Below are 18,912 nucleotides of genomic sequence, written 5' to 3'. Positions count from 1 at the left end.
GCTGGCCTGTAGCAGGCTCCCTGCTTAGCTATGTTGCCTGACTGGTGGGAAGAATCAGCAGACCACCTCTTAGACCCAGCAGCAGCAGCAATTCAGTGGCTACTCAATGCTCAAAACTCAGAGCTGCTCCAAGCATCTGTCCATTGCTGTGATAGCTCCTCTTTGCTCCCAGCCTTCCTTCCGTCCTGTTCCTTCCTCAGCTCCAGTCTTGCCTCACTTCAGGCAACCCAGTCCGGACCCTCCGCATGGATCCTCACTTCTGATTCCAGCTCCAACCGCTAGAGGTCACTCTGGCTCCAACCAATAGGAACAACTGCCCATGCCCCAGTCTCTGATATCATTCATTAAAGATAAGAAAGTCTCACCACAAGGAGAATGGAGAACACCAACATTTGCATGAACAGAAAATCATGCCATTTACAATTCAGAAGAGAGAATAAATCCTAAACCTCAATCCCTCCTTCTGCAGTATGCAAGGGCGTTGCATATTTAATTAAAGTAGCACTTCCAAAGTGGCCCTCCTATCTGTCATACTCTGAATGGCTTTCTTATGCAATACTTTCCTTCTTTGTACTCAAAAGGACATGAAGCAGAAAAGGAACAAGAAGGACTGCTGCTTTGCCCTCTCACAGACCCATCCATAGCCTCTCCAAAAGGAATTTGGCTCATCTAGGACCAATGATCATTTTATTTCTGATTATTTTTCTCTGGAAGCCCCAGGGCCAAGATGCATTAGTGAGTGAGGCCAGCACCGAAGGATGGGCATGGAACAACAGGATATATTACAAAGCAGATGCAAGGGTCGTTTTAGCTAACCCCCTAAGCTCGTTGCTTGGAAAGTCCCAGTGTTCCAGTTCCTGGCCTTGCTGCCTCAGTCAGCACATGGTTCTGATTATAGACCAGGTCTCAGAGTTTCTGTTTCAGTAGCCTGCTTTCCCAGAGAAGAAAGAAACTGCTGTCCCTTTAGGGATGTGCTCAGGTCTGGACAATCTTGTTTGTATTCACATTTGGGAAGAACTGCTTTTTAAAACACAAGAAAGCAATGGGAACAATTTATCTGCCCTCCCGAGTGATGCCTCATGAAGTTTAATATGACTTTTCTGCACGGAAAGCCCTCTAAGCACTCGTTTTCTGCAAGGTTTCAATAATGACGAGGCATCTTCTCTCAAAAGTGAATCTCATTCTCTCATTTCCACAAGAAAATATATTCATAGAATCATAGAATACTAGCACTGGAAGGGACCTCGAGAGGTCATTGAGTCCAGTCCCCTGCCCTCATGGCAGGACCAAGTACTGACTAGACCATCCCCGATAGACATTTATCTAACCTACCCTTAAATATCTCCACAGATGGAGATTCCACAACCTCCCTGGGCAATTTATTCCAGTGTTTGACCACCCTGATAGTTAGGAACTTTTCCCTAATGTCCAACCTACACCTCCCTTGCTGCAGTTTAAGCCCATTGCTTCTTGTTCTATCCTCAGAGGCCAAGATGAACAAGTTTTCTCCCTCCTCCTCATGATACCCTTTAGGTACCTGAAAACTGCTATCATGTCTCCCTCAATCTTCTCTTTTCTAAACTAAACAAACCCAATTCTTTCAGCCTTCCTTCATAGGTCATGTTCTCTAGATCTTTAATCATTCTTGTTGCTCTTCTCTCGACCCTCTCCTATTTCTCCACACCTTTCTTGAAATGTGGTGCCCAGAACTGGACACAATACTCCAACTGAGGCCTAACCAGCGCAGAGTAGAGTGTAAGAATGACTTCTCGTGTCTTGCTCACAACACACCTGTTAATGCATCTCAGAATCACGTTTGGTTTTTTTGCAACAGTGTCACATTGTTGACTCATATTTAGCTTGTGGTCCACTATAAACCCTAGATCCCTTTCCGCTGTACTCCTTCCTAGACACATGCTTCCCATTCTGCATGTGTGAAACTGATTGTTCCTTTCTAAGTGGAGCACTTTGCATTTGCCTTTATTAAACTTCATCCTATTTACCTCAGACTATTTCTCCAATTTGTCCAGATCACTTTGAATTATGACCCTATCCTCCAGAGCAGTCAGAACTCCTCCCAGATCGGTATCATCTGCAAACTTAATAAGCGTATTTTCTATGCCAATATCTAAATAGTTGATGATTCACAGATATCATAATCAGACCCAGGTGTCTCAGGTTGGATGCTCAAAAGAAGGTGGTACCCAACAATTAACACCAGGTTTGAAAACTGTAGCCGAAGGAAATTGCCTAGGAAGTCAAGCGTTGGGGGCAAGATCAGAACTCAGAAGCAACTACTAGGCAGCTCGTAGCTGAAACCATTAGACCTCTCTGCTTTTATACAGCTACCTGTTCCTAGATACTACTGGTCACCTGCTGCCATTGCAAACATCTCTCAGCTCCTCCTTTCCTAAAGTGAGTGAAACGTTTTGGCCAAATTAATCAGATTCTGGTTCCAAACCAGAGCTCTGGATTCTGTGACACCCCTACCGCCAAGAATCCATCCTTCAAAGGCCGCTTGTCTGGAAAGGAAACTCACTGGCTGCCCTCTGAGTCCTCGAGGACCTTGAGGTCCAATGGGGCCCATATCGCCCTGGAAGAAAAGAGAAATTGTTGTACTAAGTGAAAGACACTGATGCAAAGGCAATGAGAGCACCATCTAAATATTACACACTGCTTGGGCCTGACTCCTACAGCTCATGGACCGGGAGGAAAAAATGCAGAAAATGTCTGTGAATAAGAGGTTCTGGCCCGGCAGGAGGGAAGACCAGCTTGTTGCATTTCAAAAAGTGTGTCTTTAGGGTCAGTCCATGGAGCAGGGTATTTGCTGGCCACACTTAGGTTCTAACTATACTGGCTTATTACTGCGTTTCTCAATCTGGGATCTGTAAACCCCATGAGTCTGCCAGCCCTGCTGATCAACTGCTCTGAGTCAGCAGTGCAATAGGGCTAAGGCAGGCTCCCTGCCTGCCCTGGCTCTGTGCTGCTCCTGAGAGCAGTTGGCAATTCCCTACAGCCTGAGGGGGAATCCAGGGGAGTACAAGGGGTCTCCGTATGCTGGCACTTCCCCAAGCGTCAACTTTACTGCAGCCAGTGGGAGCTGTGGGGGTGGAGCCTCTTCCTCTGCAGGGGCCGCAAGGACCATTTCCAGGTGCAGCATGGGACCAGGGCAAGCAGAGGGTGTGCTTAGTCCCTCTGACCAGGAGCCATCCAAGGTAAGCAGCACCCCACTGGAGCCCAGCCCTGAGCCCCAACCTGCACTCTGAACCCCTCAGCCCCAGCCCAGAGCCTGTACCCCTCCCATAACCTAACCCCCTGCCCCAGCCTGGTGAAAGTGGGCGAGGATGGGGAGGAATGAGCAACAGAGGGAGGGGGGGATGGAGTGTGCCCAGTGAGGCTTTGAAAAAGGAACAGGGCCTCGGGGAAAGGGGCAAAGTAGGTGGCAGGGCAAGGGTGTTTGGGTTTTGTGATGAGACAGTTGGCAACCCTACAGGCCGTGGGAGGGAGGGAGACAAAAGAGGACACGGCATTTGGGGGAGGGGGGGAGCGTGTAGCGGAAGGGGCAGGGATAGCACCTGTGGCTGAGCAGGGATTTGGGAGTCCCAAAAATATTTAAATAAAATGGAGGCCTGTGGGATGCTCACATTTGAGGACTGCTGGCTTATGGACCTGTTATTGAGTCTGAAAAAGGGGGCAGGGACACAGCTCCGATCCCTGCTCTGCCGGACCTTTTCATTGGCTACCATGTAAGACAAATCCCACAGTCTGGCAGGCAACATTTGCCAGGGACGAGAAGGGGAGGCAGTCAAAACCATTTTGCACGGAGCTGGCAGGATGGCTCATGTGGCCCATCCCTCAGGGGCCCCTCCAAGATAATACAGTTCTCACAGGATGCTCCCCAGGGCTTTGTTTGACAAGGGATGTCCTATGACATGATTTTTCTGCCCTGGCTCCCTCTGAGTAGTGCCTTGCCCTGCAGGCAATCTCATGGATTCCAGTGGGGCTATTTGTGGAATAAGATGCTTCTCAGGATGAGGAGATGAGACAGAATCAGGCCCAGGAGAACTAGGCCAAGTAAAGTACTGCTCAGTGGGAACAAGCATGGCAGAATGAGGCACAAGAGAAACAGGGACCTTCATTCTGCCGTTCCATTCAGGATCTAAACCGCTAATATTCCAAAGTCACAGCTAGTACTTCAGTGTCAACAGGTTGTAGGGTTGCCAGATGGTTCAACAAAAAATACCGAACACCACCCCACCCTCAAAAAAACACCTCGGGAAAAGATTTTGTTGAGCAAAAAAAAAATAAATGGGGAGGGAAACCAAAGTTGCTAAGCAAAAAAAAAAAAAAAGAGGGTGCTGTGCCTTTAAATGGCCTCGTGTTCCTCACTCCCCCGTCCCCACCAAATGCGTCAGGGGAAAATTGTCCCCAACGGGCTTCCATCTGAGGGAAACAAGAAATACTGGACATTTCACATGTTCAGTATTTTCTGGTTCTTTTACCGGATGGGGGACCCGAATGGGGGACAGTCCGGGCGAAAACCGGAGGACACCTGGCAACCCTAGTGGGTTGAGAAGAGACAGAGCCCCTCAAGTATCTACCCTGAGGAGCACTGCCTGTAAGTCCCCTCAGTCATTCTCTCTCTCTAGTACAGTTTTTCCAGTTTTCTCGTTTACTCTGAAACAGTTTTCACTTGTCAAGGGATGGAGACTTGCTGCCATGCCAAGAGTACACTTACATCCTTCCCCGGTGGGCCCTCACGACCGGCCGGCCCGGTCCCGCCTGGCTCTCCCTGGAACACAGAGCAAAGGAAGTATTAATGAATTCAGTGCATTGCACACGATAGAAATGCTGGATTCTGCAGTCCTGGAGTGCGGTTTGCGGCCTCGGGGCATGAGATCTGGTTAAATGGTGTAGGGGTGTAGAGAGTCGTGCATCTTGCTTTCATGCCAATAGGCACAACGCGGTTACAACCTGGGAAGAGCTGCTTTAAAAATGTGTCATCTGCAAGGCTGAGCAGCCCTTTCCAACAAGGCCTTTGCTAGTGAGAGTGCAGTGTCTGTGAAGGCAGGTGACACACTCATCACGGAGCAATCGTTTTAGGGAGGAAGAAGGGAGGGTCTAGGTCATTGGGGCTCTCTGACCATCCTGCAATGTGCCACTGGGCCATCATTTATTTCCCAAAGAGAGTCAGAAGTAGGCAGACGGCCACTCAGTTTTCCATCTCACTCCTATGGCAGGGATCCCTCGGTGCTGCTCTGCAACATGAGAGTTGAGAATGAAGCCAACTCTTGATGTGAGACTTGAATTCAGGACTTTCTGATTGGGAGGCAAGTGAGCCTAAAAGCTCCATTCCCCTCATCTTTGAAATCAGCCTGAAATGCGTGGTGGTGTGTGATTTCATACTAGTGCAGCCTGTACGGTCAGTTCTCTGCCCCTCTGGTCCGCAGCTACGAACCAGGTACTGTGGCTTTCGGGCCAGTGCAGAAGGAGGTGTGCTGTGAACCAGACATGCACAGGGACATCAGGAAGGGAGCACGAGGTTGTGCTGCACTAACCCATCAGTGACCGCTCAATAAGCCAGTACTGATGTTAGCTGGGAGTCAAGGCAACAAAGTGACCTGGAGTGCCACTGACTCTCCCCTATACTGTGCCCGACACACACAAAGCTGGGCGTGTTACTCACCCTGGGTCCTGGGGGACCTGCATCTCCTCTGGGCCCCTTGAAACCCTGCAGAAGAGACTGACATTAACACCAGCCAGAAGCATGGACCTGCGGGAAGGCCTTGGTTGAATGGTGCATGCCCACTGGCTGCCCTTAAAACCTCGCCAATTTGGCCCTAGAAAACCAGGCCCTGGTCTGCGTGGAATTGCACCGTGCCAGGAAACGCCCAGGGAGGGCTGTATCCCAGGGAAGCAGCATCGACTTAGCAGCACGGTGTGTGGGCGGAGCCTATGCAGGTGTAGCTACTCTTCCAGGTGAGCATGAACCAGAGCAATTAGGGAAAGGGGTGGGGACTCGCTCTCCCCTGACCCATCCACTTTGGAGATGTGTGATGCATGGCTGGAGGCCATGGCCTGAAGCAGTGAATGACCCTGACATTTGGGGCACACAGACGGCTTCTTGTGTCCTGACCTCCAGGCAAAGAACCTGCACAATCTGCTCCGGGGAATTCTGAGGCAAAAGACCCAGAAGTGTCCTGTTCCATTTCCTGGATTATTTTTCATCCTTTATGCCGTGGAAATGCCTAGATGCTTCAGCCAGGCCAGACCTTTTGTATTAGGTGCTGTACACACATATAATCAAAGACCATCCCCGCCCAAAGATATTCCAATGTATAAGATAAAACAGTTTCTGAATTAAACCATCTGCTGTAGCACCTACCGGTAACCCTCTGGCCCCCTCTTGGCCGGGGAGTCCAGGTTCTCCTGGTTTGCCCTATTGGAAACAAGTACATTCAGATTCCGATATTGTTCCATCATTCCTAGCATATGCATCATCATCATCCAAAAAGGGATTCTGCCCTTCCCTGTTGGTTGCAATGCGGGTTCTAGGGATAAGTCTAATATGAATGCAATGGAGATGCTCTCACAAAACTCACACCTGAGTGCACACAAACCGGACATATGGAACACAGGAACCCTGCACCCAGGTGTAAACCTACCCTGGCTTCTAGAACTGTGAGCTTTGCAAGTCTAAGAAGCACCCACACCTGTTGCCAGGCATACCTGACTGGACCAGATTTTCAAAATTAGGTGCATGCATTTGCGTGCATCTCTGATGCACACATATAAAAGGGGTATTTTCACAGAGAAACGGGGCATGTGCAATTGTTTATGCAAAATTGTGTGCATTGGACTCTGAAAACATGGCCCTGTCTATACAATACCTTTAACACTGAATATTTGTCCGCTGTCAGGATAAGGAAAGAACTCATATTTTGGAAAATCACTGAAAGGGGATAGGGGCAACAGATCCAGGAAGCACATTCTCAAAAAAATATGCACATGCTAGGGGAATGCTGTATCCTGCCCACCTCATTAACAATACCTTTTGGCTGGAAAATGCCAGGTCAAGTCCTTTTCCTCCCAGCGCCCAGTTAAAAACAATGGGGGCAATCAAACCCAAAACTTCCTATCCAATTTTCGCTCTGTAGCCCAACTGAATTTCTCCTGATTCCTTCTCCATAATCTTCCATTGGCTGGTAAAACCTGGCTCCTTTGGTTTAGTATTATATAACAGACTGGGGTCTCCTTAGAATTTACAGTGACATAACCAAGAGAGAGCCACTTTGAGCTGCAGATACGATTCCCAGCTCCAGGAGACGTGCCCATAGTTAGCACTGAGTTCCTGCACTACAAATAGAGCATCCCTGCAGCAGCTTGAGCAACTGGATACTCAGCTCAGCTAGCCCCTCCGGCAGCTCCCCCCACTACAGCTGCTTGTCCTGTTAGCTCTTCTTAGCACGGCAGCTTGATGCTGTGTCCATGGGTGTGATCACTCCCCCAGCTCAAAATGCACACCTGCCCTAAGAGTAAGGCGGCCAGGTCTCCTTTCAGGGCAAGATTTGCATGTTAACAGATCGCTTAAAGCACTGCAGCATTAATCAGGTGCATGCAAACAGGCTTCCAGGTCCTCTTGGGAGTCTGAAAGCAACAGCCAGTGTGGCTCTGAATGCCTGGCTACATTAGGGTGTCTACAGAGTGAATCCTTACTAGTTCCCCGGGAGATCCAGGCTTGCCATCCTTGCCGTCAGCGCCCTGTAAGTGAAACATCTGTTAGGGGTCCAGGTGGCGATAACAGAAGATGGGTGCACCCTTTGTTAGGGTGAATCTTGAGATGACTGGCCACTGTGAACCATGAAATCAGGTCCTGTGTGACACACCATTCTCACTTCTCCACCTCAGCTATTCACAGGCAACACAGTCTGTCTGGCCACACGGTCGCTACGCCCACACCCTGCCAACTCCAACTCTGTCTCTCTCCAGAATGGGACATGCACAAGAGCCAGATGCATGATGCTTCACCTTGTTAGTATCCCTAGTGGTGCTTTAAGACAGGAATGTAAGGCCAGAGCAGCAGGTGGCTTAAATCAGCATTGTTCCACTGCTACATTGATTTACACCAGAAAAGGCTCTGGCCCATAGACATTAGCGATAGACAAGCCTCACTAGATCCATGCAGTTGCCAGATGAATGGGGTTTCAGCTATTAAATTGATCCTGTGCTTGTTCTTGAGCTCAGACCAGGGGGATCATTACACTCTGGACACTAAGCCTTAACAAAATCCCTGTAGCAGTATGAAGTGCTGACAATTATCTATGCCCACATGCTTGGAGGCATTATCTCACATTAGTGCCCCTCCGGGAAGGTCTCTGCCAGGGAAATAAGAGTCAGGCAAGAGGAACAGACAAATCTCTTTTGGAAACTATCCCTTATCTGGCAAATGCTTGACTCAGAATACACACTGAATGGAGTCCCATAAAACCGGAGTTAACTCAACAACATCAATCTCATCTCTGCTCCGCGGCAGCTCAGAAACATCACTTACAGTGGACACAGGCTGGCAGGAAACGTAACATAGTGAATGGGAAGTAATTTGCAATTGTCACTTACCTGAAGGCCAGGCAGTCCCGGTGGGCCTGGGGGACCAGGTGGGCCATCTTTACCCTGTAAAGTGGCCACAGATGGGTTATTGTTCAGACAAGATTTTCAGAGGCCGCATCAGGAAGAAGAACAACTTAGTAAACTAAGAGTTGGAAGGGAAGGGGGAAATTAATTACACGTCTCTAATGCCTCCACAGATTTCCACTCCCTGATGGACCAAACTTTGCTTTGCTGTATTCACAGTTATTGGCACAAGAGGCCAAATTCAGCCCTCTCTCCCACCCCAGATAAAGAAATGCAACTCTCATCGAATTCAGTGGGACTTGCAGCCTTTAAGATGGGGCTGGATTTGGTCTCAAAAGTGTAAATTGCATTGTGGGAAATGGGGAAGATGTGGATAACAACACAGCAAGTCTCTGCCCAGCTTTGTGCTGTAGGGATTAATATTCAAATCAGCCAATGCATGTTTTATTGTCTGTTTGCATTACACTGGTGGTTATGAAAGGGGACTGTCCCAGTGCATGAAATCCTCTGGTTATCCATGGGATTGTAGAGCACACAAGTTCTCACACACACTGCTGTGACTGTAACTGAGTGGGCTGAAAGAAAAGCACATCCTTGGTCTCTCTGCTACGACGACGGCTAACTCATCTCACCACAGCCAGCGGGTGGGCAATTCTTGATTGTTCCTGATGAAGGCTACAGTTGAAGATATGGACAAAAGGTGACAGGCTCGTTAGCCAACCCAGAACAATCCAGTTCCAGATTTGCATCATTAATTACACACTGCTGCATTATTCTGACTCAACAGCCTGTGTGACTCTAGGAAGCCTCCTTTCGGAAATGAGACACTTTGCGGTAACAATCAGCCAGATTCGGGAGTGAAGATCAGTCACAACCAGATCAGATTCTGTCTCGCCCAGGGATTTTTACTGCCATCCATCACTGTAGTATCTGAGCACTTTCCTTGTACAATCAGCAGCAGTAATGAAATCCCAAGAAGGCTTTGTGGAGCCTCTAGTATTTCACCCTTATTATCCAGCACTGTGTCAGCAAGTGAGGGTCCTGCTGGGAAATTAACTGTGGTTTGTTGATTCATTGTTGCACTAGGGTCAATTCCTGCATGGATAAGAGAGGCGGTAGAGACTCTCTTGAGAGAGAGACCTAGGATGTGGGCTGAGCAGCTCTGAAAGTAACCATAAGAGATGACAAGCCTGAATAGAAAGCTTGGACTGGATTCATGAGGCTTAAATAATTCCTACCCCAGTAAGGGAGTAGATTTTATCCTGCTGTAACCTATGTGAGCTGACTTTGCAGAACAGTAGGGAACCTGCTCCCTGAAGAGTTTTCCCATCATATCCCTGCTGTATCAGGAATTCTCATTCTGGAAAGCTTGGATTGCATAGAAATAAAGGAAATAAAGAGTTTCCAGCAGGGCCTATTCAACATGAAGAGCATTTTAAATATCACTTGCGGGGCTTGGGGAAAATACCCTGTTTGCTTCAGTTCAGCCTTACTTTAAAGAAGCTAATATTGTTCGCGCGGGCCTATGGCTTACTATATCCCCTGGCATTCCTGGGGGTCCTGCAGGTCCTGGTTTGCCATCTGGTCCCTAAATAAAACAAAGCAGAAAGAATATGAATTGCTCGTACATAGTGTATCCTTGTCAGCACAGTCAGTACCACAGATGGCAACGCTACCACTTTCTTTCGTTCAGTCATACTAGTGTTCATTCAGATTAATTCATCACAGAAAAGCAGCCATCAACATCTGTATATAATTACCCTTCTGACCTATAAGCAGATATTTTAGTTTGTTTGCTGTTCCAGAAAATATACAGTAATTAGAAAAAAAATATTGTGCCCCAACTAATTTTGAGAAGAATAGAACTGCTGGTAGAAAGATCTCAGAGCACATACTACAGAAGGCAAATCTTGGAATCATTAGGCTAAGAAGCAATGGAATAGGACATGAAGTAAGGGGCTTAATTTGCAGCAAGGGAGGTTCAGGTTGGATATTACGGAAAGCTTCCTAACTGTCAGAGTGGTTAAACACTGGAATAAATTGCTGAGGGATGTTGTGGAATCTCTATCACTGGAGATAGTTAAGAGCAGGTTAGATGAATATCTATCAGGGATGATCTAGATGGTGCTTGGTTCTGCCATGAGGGCAAGGGACTGGACCTTCCCATTTTAGTAGTCTATGATTCTATGCTTAGTCACCGTGGCCAGAACAAGACATCATGGGCATAGGCTGCAGCAGGGAAAATATAGGTTAAACATTATGGAGAATTTCATTCATTACAAAGTCTCTGTGAGAAGCAAGCTGCTCAGGGAGGCTATAGAATTATCATAACTTGAGATATACAAGGCAACCAAATAGCCTTCATTGGTAACCTCACACGCCCTTCCTGGTGAGGTTGGTGTCACAATGGCAAAGCAAACGTGCAGCATAAATCCAGCCATGATCAGAATGCTGTTGACTTTGGGATTAGGAGGGGGCTGCAAATATTTAAGAGGTGGAGGGTCAAATTGCAAAGGGGCCTACCTAGCTTAAGCAGTGGTGGCTTCAGGGAATCAGGGAAAAGATGGAGCTCTTGAGGGACACAATCCACTCAAGAAAACATGTTTTAGTCAGGTCTCCTTAACACTATCTGGATAAGACTTTTTTCATGTAAGGAAACACCATTGCTAATATGGAGACTGGGGAATTTGGAAATGTGAGGAGTGAGACCTGGGAGACATTCCGATTGGAAGTAGTTTTAGAGAGATAGCTGTGTTCGTCTGTAGCTTTAAAAAGGAGTAGTTCTATGGCACCTTAGAGACTAACAAAATATATACAGTATCATCAACTTTTGTGGGCAAAACCCACTTGTTCAGATGAACCTTAGTGGAGAAAAAATAAGCCTAGGGAAGAAGCTATCCACAACATGAAACACTTGAGATCTTTGTTCTAATATCATTGTATATAATTTAAGGAGTCAAAGAGCCAAATATCTTCCCTTTTGACCTTTGTTATTTCTAAAGTCAACCAGCAGCCTCCTATAGTACATATGGGAAACACCATTATTTTTACCATGTGATCTCAGTGAAAAAAAAAATTCATGCCACTTGCCTTTTCTATCAAACAAGCAACTGAAGCTTCACATAAATGTACATAGGTGAGGCAAAGTGATGGCTGCAAAATGCTTGCATGATGTGCTAAGTATCATGAGTGTGGGACTCTCAGATACTTCAAGGTCTATTACGAACCCAAGCATCAAAGAAATGGCACCGGTGTGGGTGGAAGCAGGTCTCTGTGGCATATATAGGCTGCAGTTACATTTATTAGTGACACACATACACATGAAGCATGATTTGCTTTTCAGTATGAGGGGGAAAAGTGGAGGAAAACTTACAGGGGGCCCTGGGTTTCCAGGAGGTCCCGAGAATCCAGGCATCCCAGGGTGACCCTGCAGAATCAGAAGACAACTATTACATTCGTGCCAGATCCATTCTTCCCTCTTAAGTCATGTCCTCCAAATTTTAGGGCAGTAAATGGCCGTCATAAGGAAGCAATGATGTAAATGTGAAATGAGTGAATGCACAGAAGGGTTAGTTGGTCCTACATTACCCTGGGATTACAAAAGCCTGGACTTGCAAAGCATGCACATTTATGCTGTCTCTAGGGGTACATCTACACTAGCTCGTTAGTTCGAGCTAGGTAGGGTAATGAGGGCAAGCGGAGTTGCAAATGAAGCCCGGGATTTAAATATCCCAGGCTTCATTTGCATGTTCCCGGGTGCCGCCATTTTAAAATCCTCCTTAGTCCGAACTCCGTGCCCACGGCTACACGCGGCACTGAGTAGATAGTTTGAATTAAAGATCCTAATTCGAACTACTGTTACTGGAATGAGGAGTAACGGTAGTTTGAACTATGATCTTTAATTCAAACTACCTACTCCGTGCCATGTGTAGCTGCGGGCACGGAGTTCGGACTAAGGGGGATTTAAAAATGGCGGTGCCCGGGAACATGCAAATGAAGCCCGAGATATTTAAATCCCGGGCTTCATTTGCAACTCCGCTTGCCCTCATTAACCTACCTAGCTCGAACTAACGAGCTAGTGTAGACGTACCCTAACCCTTTAATATACATTGGCTTTGGATAACTTGTCAAGAAACCTAATCGCAGCCTTGGTATGAGTTGCATATTTTGTATGCAAAGGAAATATTCACTAAGCAATTGGTGCAAGGTTAGCAGTCAGTCAAGAAAGAAGCACAGTTCGAATGCAGATGTACTTTTCCTGAGGCATCTGCTGTTCTGTGTTTATAGGAGCTGGGAGAGAAAAACCAAAATGCCAAAGTGGAAGGATGCACAAAAAGAGAGCTGGGCAAAATGTTTGTAACTTCACACTTAATGCATTTGCTGGCTTCATTACTATATCCAAAATCTTGCCCTCCCTCAGTGGTAAGGTTAACAAAACCTTCAGGAAACTTTGGCTTAGTTTTGGTCAAAATGTGTCTTAGTCCCCTGTTCCTGTGGGATCTCATTTCCTCTGGAAATTACCCCGTTTCTTTCCCAGACAAGACAGCAGCCTCTCCTTAATCTCTTACCCAGCATATCTTTGCGTAAGCAATTTGGGTAGCTAGGTACTCACACAGCCTGGAGTGTTTCAGGTGCTAAGGTGAGAGAAAACAGCAGTATAGCAGCACCAGGATATGGTGGAACCTTCTGGATCCTGATGCTGTAAAGGCTGCCCACCCCCATGTCTGACCTGTGCACTAGCCAAATGGTCAGCCCTTAAAAACCAACAAGGAGTGAGGCAGCCAAAGGGATGCCTGCCAGAGGTATCAGAGGTGGTGGTGACAGTGGGAAGAAAGGCCACATGACTGCTGCTGGTCACTAGACAGAACATGAAGATGCTGGTGCACAGGGGTTTTAGGTGGTCAGCATCCTGATGAGGAAGATTCCAGCTCAAGTCTTCTTACTCCAGCTCCTCTGGAGGTTGTGGGAGCTGAGGATCTTCATCTTTCTCCCCACTGAGGAGAAAGTCGCCAGGGAGAGAAACCTAGTTATGTCCTATACTCCAGTTGCACTACTTGGGAAGCAAACACTTTTACCTGTCCACCTTTTTCACCAGCATCCCCAGATGTCCCACGGTCTCCTTTAGTGCCCTGTTAACAAACAAAGCCATTAAAAGCCATTAAGATTTATGACATTCTGAGCTGCAGGATCCACGTCAGCCAAGCACCTTACAATATGCTTAACTTTAAGCCCGTGCTTAAGTCTCATTGACATCAATAGGACTCACGTATGTACTTAACGATAAGCATTTGGTTAAGTGCTTTGCTGAATTGGGAGTCTCACTATCCATCTAACATACATTTATTTGTCCGCTCCTCTCCCCCTCCCCACAAAAAGCCAAAGCAAACAAAAAAAAAAAAAAACCCAACAACAAAACATTGTCTGGAAACTACTCTGGCTGGGGAGCCCAAATATGACTTGACCAATGTCCCAACTTAATACTAACTTGCCAGGTGTGGAATCAATATCTCCCCAACACAGCATTGGTCAATATATTAGAACTGTTAGGCAAGTGTAACTGTTGGGGGAAAATGGTCTGTTGTTTAGTACTTAAAATGCATCTGGATGTTTGTCATTGAGAAGAGCAGGAAGGGACGGACTGACTTAGGACCAGCCATTCCACTTAACTACACTATTGGGAGTCCTTTTTACCCCACCAGAGTGTACCATTCTGGGCCTTTCAGGAGATCAGCACAGTCTGTGCATTACATCCCAGCAAAACACTGCCATGCATTTTGGAAGGAATGCCAACAGATGCTGGATTCCGGGTTACGTTGCTGTGATGTTGCTGAGGAAGCTGCATGATTCATGGGAAAAGTCAGAGAGGCAGCACAGGGCTTGTCTACCACTCAAGTTCTACATAAGTTCTGCCCCTCCACATTCTGCTTTGGCCTTTGCTCTAAATAAGAATAGAGTCGATCCAGGTGACATTAATAGAGGAGAATGACTGACCTTTGGACCATCCACCCCTGGAGGGCCTGGGAGACCCCGGGGTCCAGGATCGCCCTACAAAAAAGAGGAAAGCGCTCAGTCACACCTGTAGCTTACAAAATCAGAAAGACACTCTAACTGATCAGTAACCCATCAAGTGCAGAACCAACAGACACAAGGGTGAGCTATCACTTCTGCAGCTTAACACAGTCGAGTCTGAGTCCAGCTAGCCAGAGTGCTCTAGGCCTGTGTGACACACTCCTGATTACATGTATTCAGCAGCAGAGGGACCCATCAATACCAAAAAGTGCCTGTCTTAAAGCAGGCTCTTCTTCAAAAGACAGGCCAGCCACTAGAGGGAGACATAATCATAGTCACAACAAATTTCAGACATATCGTAACTGGGGCCAGGTCTACACTACATCTGGAAGGTTGGCTTAAGGTTCGCAACTCCAGCTACATAAAACACATAGCTAGAGTTGGCTTACCTTAAACCAAGTTTGGTGCCATCTTCATAGAGCAAGGCCGATGGGAGCAAATGCTCTTGTCAGCTTCCTTTATTCCTCTCAACTGCAAGGAGTACTAGTGCCAACTGGAGCTGTTCTCAGTATTTGATTTAGTGGGTCCTAAGTACACCCGCTAAACTGAATGCCAGGAGATCGATCTCCAGTGTGGAATGTGAAGATGTGACCTAAGAGATTTATGCTCAGATCTGGGATGGGAGACTTCCCCCCCCCCCAAAAAAAAGGTGATGGGAATCTCTCCTCTGAACTTGTACTCAACCGATGTCCCAACTTAGTACCATGAGGCCTGGATGGTGGATATAATAGATCAGGGGGCATGGTGGTACCAGAGGTGCTTTGTTTTGCATAAAATATAACAACAGAGGTGTGGTTGCTTGTGGTGATTAAACATCCCTTGAGGCTTTCTACAAAAATAAGTGTTTGCTGAACCGGAGGACTCACAGTGTGCCTCCCTAGCTTAAGCTGGATATGGCGCCTCTCACATCCTGCCTTACACAATCCCTGTGTTCCACTCCAACACAGCAGCCCTCCAGTGGCCAGGAGAAGTGATGCCCACATAGGTTGAGTGCTTTGGAGTGAGAGGAACCATGCAATTGGCAGATGTGAGATGCCATGAGATGTGCAGGAGAAAGCACAGAGGACGCATGGGGCCGGACGATCAGGTACACCAGTCACTCCACTGAGTTCTATGCCAATGTATGTAGAACACACAAGCTGGTGTAGAGGAAGAGGGAGCCTCTTAGGCCTTGTAGGGAGGCTGAGAGAAAGAGCTGAAATCAGAGCACAGGGGAGACTAGAGAAGTGGGTACTTCTGCGGTTATGGACATGGTATATGTGGATTGAGAGTGAAGCCCCAAGATGGTCCCTCTCCCACTTAGATCCCTAAGTCTCAGCTTGACAAAACCCTGTCAGGGTTGATTTAGTTGGGATTGGTCCTGCCTAGAGCAGGGGGCTGGACTTGACGACCTTCTGAGGTCTCTTCCAGTTCTATGATTCTATAAGGGGATGGTTTGAGATAACATGATCTTGGTAACTAATTGACCATTCATTATCAGAGGTAAATAGGTCAATGGAGGGATGATAGGAGTTACTATAGAGAACTTTCTGGGTGTCTGGCTGATGAGTCTTGCCCACATGCTCAGGGTTTAGCTGATCGCCATATTTGGGGTCGGGAAGGAATTTTCCTCTAGGGTAGATTGGCAGAGACCCTGGAGGTTTTTCGCCTTCCTCTGTAGCATGGGGTACAGATCACAGCTGGAGGATTCTCTTCATCTTGGGGCCTTCAAAGTATTTGAAGGCTTCAATATCTGAGACATAGGTGAGAGGATTATTCTAAGAGGGGTGGGTGAGATTCTGTGGCCTGCTCTGTGCAGGGGGTCAGACTAGATGATCATAATGGTCCCTTCTGACCTTAAAGTCTATGAGTCTATATGTTAAGGATGCAGTCCTGCAAACCTCATTCTCATTGAGTATCACATATTCACAGGCCTCCGCCACCTTCTTGTTCAACTCCCTCCTAAAAATTCACTCTCTCCTTCCCGCAGGCTTCCTGACAAACAGAAAATCCATTCAGCTATCTTGGAGCTACTAGGACTGTCTTCTCCTGTCCTCTCCTCTCCCTTTCTGATTTGGTTGTTTCCCTCCCTCTTCTCTCTGTTTGCAGCCTCTTGCCCTTGTCTGCAGAGGGCTTGGCTGAAATGTCCTTTCTACCTTTAGCAGGCTTCCCCGAGGGATATATAGGAGGAGCGAGACAAGGGGGATGGCTCCTGTAGTCCAGGCTGCTTTCAGGATGGGAGCAATCCCCAACACAAAGGCTACGTCTACACTGGCCCCTTTTCCGGAAGGGGCATGTAAATTTCACCAGTCGTAGTAGGGAAATGCGCGGGGGATTTAAATATCCCCCGCGGCATTTAAATAAAAATGTCCGCCGCTTTTTTCCGGCTTTTAAAAAAGCCGGAAAAGAGCGTCTACACTGGCCCCGATCCTCCGGAAAAAGCGCCCTTTTCCGGAGGCTCTTATTCCTACTTTGAAATAAGAATAGGAATAAGAGCCTCCGGAAAAGGGCGCTTTTTCCGGAGGATCGGGGCCAGTGTAGACGCTCTTTTCCGGCTTTTTTAAAAGCCGGAAAAAAGCGGCGGACATTTTTATTTAAATGCCGCGGGGGATATTTAAATCCCCCGCGCATTTCCCTACTACGACTGGTGAAATTTACATGCCCCTTCCGGAAAAGGGGCCAGTGTAGACGTAGCCAAAGATTTGCTGGAGGGCAGAGTATTCCAGTCATCCCCTGCCACCCTTTCATTTGTCCCATTTGTCGTCTAAGCTCCTTCATGCTACCCGAGCAGGTTAAAGGTGCTGTAACAGAGCTGGAATCCTATTTCTGGCCTTTAGACATGTCTATGAAGCACCTAGTGCCTGAAACTGAATACAGGACTATTAAAATCAGCGATCAAAATGGTCCTGAAGCCTGGACCTTACTGCAGATCTCTCACCATTTTCCCATTCAGTCCATCTCTACCCGGAGGTCCTTGGGCACCTCTGTCACCCTTGAAGCCTGGCATTCCAGGGAGCCCCGGCGGGCCAGGCGGGCAGTCGTTGCACACATCCTGAAAGAGATGAGAGTATTATTGAGGAAACTGAGGCTCCCTTCTAGAGCTACTGACATTCAGTGTGAAGTCAGCAAGGTGGCACCATGGGCATGGAGCGGTAGGTCTCTGCTCCATTCAGATTAATGGCAGGCCATGGCATTGGTGTGGTCCCTGAGTAGGCATTATGGGCAGTCCTCAAATGGGCCAGCTGAGTCATAGCTCAGATTAAAGCCAAGAGCATGGAATGCGGGAAATGTCTATTCCTATGGGGGGAGAGAGAGGAGAAACGTGAAGCAAGAATACAAAGAAAAACAGCCTCTCTTGTGAACTTATCAAATCAGTGTCTTATCCAACCTCAAAAGCTAGGCTGGGGGAGTGCTGAGAGGGCTGCTCTCTAGGGAAAACCCAGGGGCTGCAGAGAATTCGAGGTGGCTTCTATTCTATTTTCTATAGGTTCTTATACCAGGTGGATCCCCATAGTATCTCAGGAGTAGTGCACTGAGCAAGGTGACTACACATCGGTTGTGCGCTGTTTGCTGTCTCTCATCCTCTTCCTGCAGGGCACAACGTGCAGTGGAGTGTCTTGCTTTGCTAGAGCACGTGGTGGTTTTACATACACGTCCCTTGCTGTGTGCTTATGTGAGAGAAGGCAGGTTAAAGAGGTGAGGTTTTTGGTGGTCCTTCACTCCAAGAGGAGTTCATGCTACAGTCTTACCACCTCTAAAGAAAGCAGGTTAGGGGGCACTTGCCCTCCCCGTGAGTACCGCGCCTATACTCAGCAGATTGGGGGCAGGCACTGTGGAATAAGACGGAGAAGTGAAGCGCTGCCCACTTGAGGTCATGAAAAGGCTCTTGGTATTTGTTGCAGGGGCAGATGTCTGCCACAGTGCCCTGGCCAAATTCCACCTGGAGCATTACGCTCTTGCTGCCCTTTCACTACATATTCTATATCTCAAGAAACACCGAGCAAGCATACAGAATTCCGAGCCTTTCATACAGAGAGGCAGTGCAGTCCAGTGGATAAGGCAGAAGGGTTAGATTCTGTGCCTAGCTCTGCAGAGATCTATTGTCTGATCTTGGGCAATGCACTTTGCCTTTCTTTTCCCTGCTACTCCTCGGATGTCTTACCTACTTTAGAATAGAGGCACTTCAGAGAACGGTCTGCCTCCTACTTTATAGCCCGTAGAACAATGGGGCTC

General features: G+C 47.5%; 1 protein-coding gene across 1 annotated transcript in view; it reads right to left on the bottom strand.

Moving 5' to 3' along the window:
• COL22A1 (collagen type XXII alpha 1 chain) overlaps positions 1-18,912 on the bottom strand; it is a 316,194-nt gene that overhangs the window by 23,987 nt on the left and 273,295 nt on the right. The window contains exons 46-56 of the mRNA XM_075920074.2: positions 17,618-17,731; positions 14,623-14,676; positions 13,707-13,760; positions 12,005-12,058; positions 10,166-10,219; positions 8,617-8,670; positions 7,717-7,761; positions 6,386-6,439; positions 5,687-5,731; positions 4,739-4,792; positions 2,540-2,593 (exon numbers count right to left, since the gene is read on the bottom strand). Of these exons, the coding sequence (XP_075776189.2) occupies positions 2,540-2,593; positions 4,739-4,792; positions 5,687-5,731; positions 6,386-6,439; positions 7,717-7,761; positions 8,617-8,670; positions 10,166-10,219; positions 12,005-12,058; positions 13,707-13,760; positions 14,623-14,676; positions 17,618-17,731 (636 nt within the window). The remainder of the gene's footprint in view (positions 1-2,539; positions 2,594-4,738; positions 4,793-5,686; positions 5,732-6,385; positions 6,440-7,716; positions 7,762-8,616; positions 8,671-10,165; positions 10,220-12,004; positions 12,059-13,706; positions 13,761-14,622; positions 14,677-17,617; positions 17,732-18,912) is intronic.

Source organism: Pelodiscus sinensis, chromosome 2 (assembly GCF_052426305.1).
Source record: "Pelodiscus sinensis isolate ZL-2025 chromosome 2, ASM5242630v1, whole genome shotgun sequence".
Lineage (NCBI taxonomy): Eukaryota > Metazoa > Chordata > Testudines > Trionychidae > Pelodiscus > Pelodiscus sinensis.
This window is presented reverse-complemented; position numbering and strand designations above follow the sequence as displayed.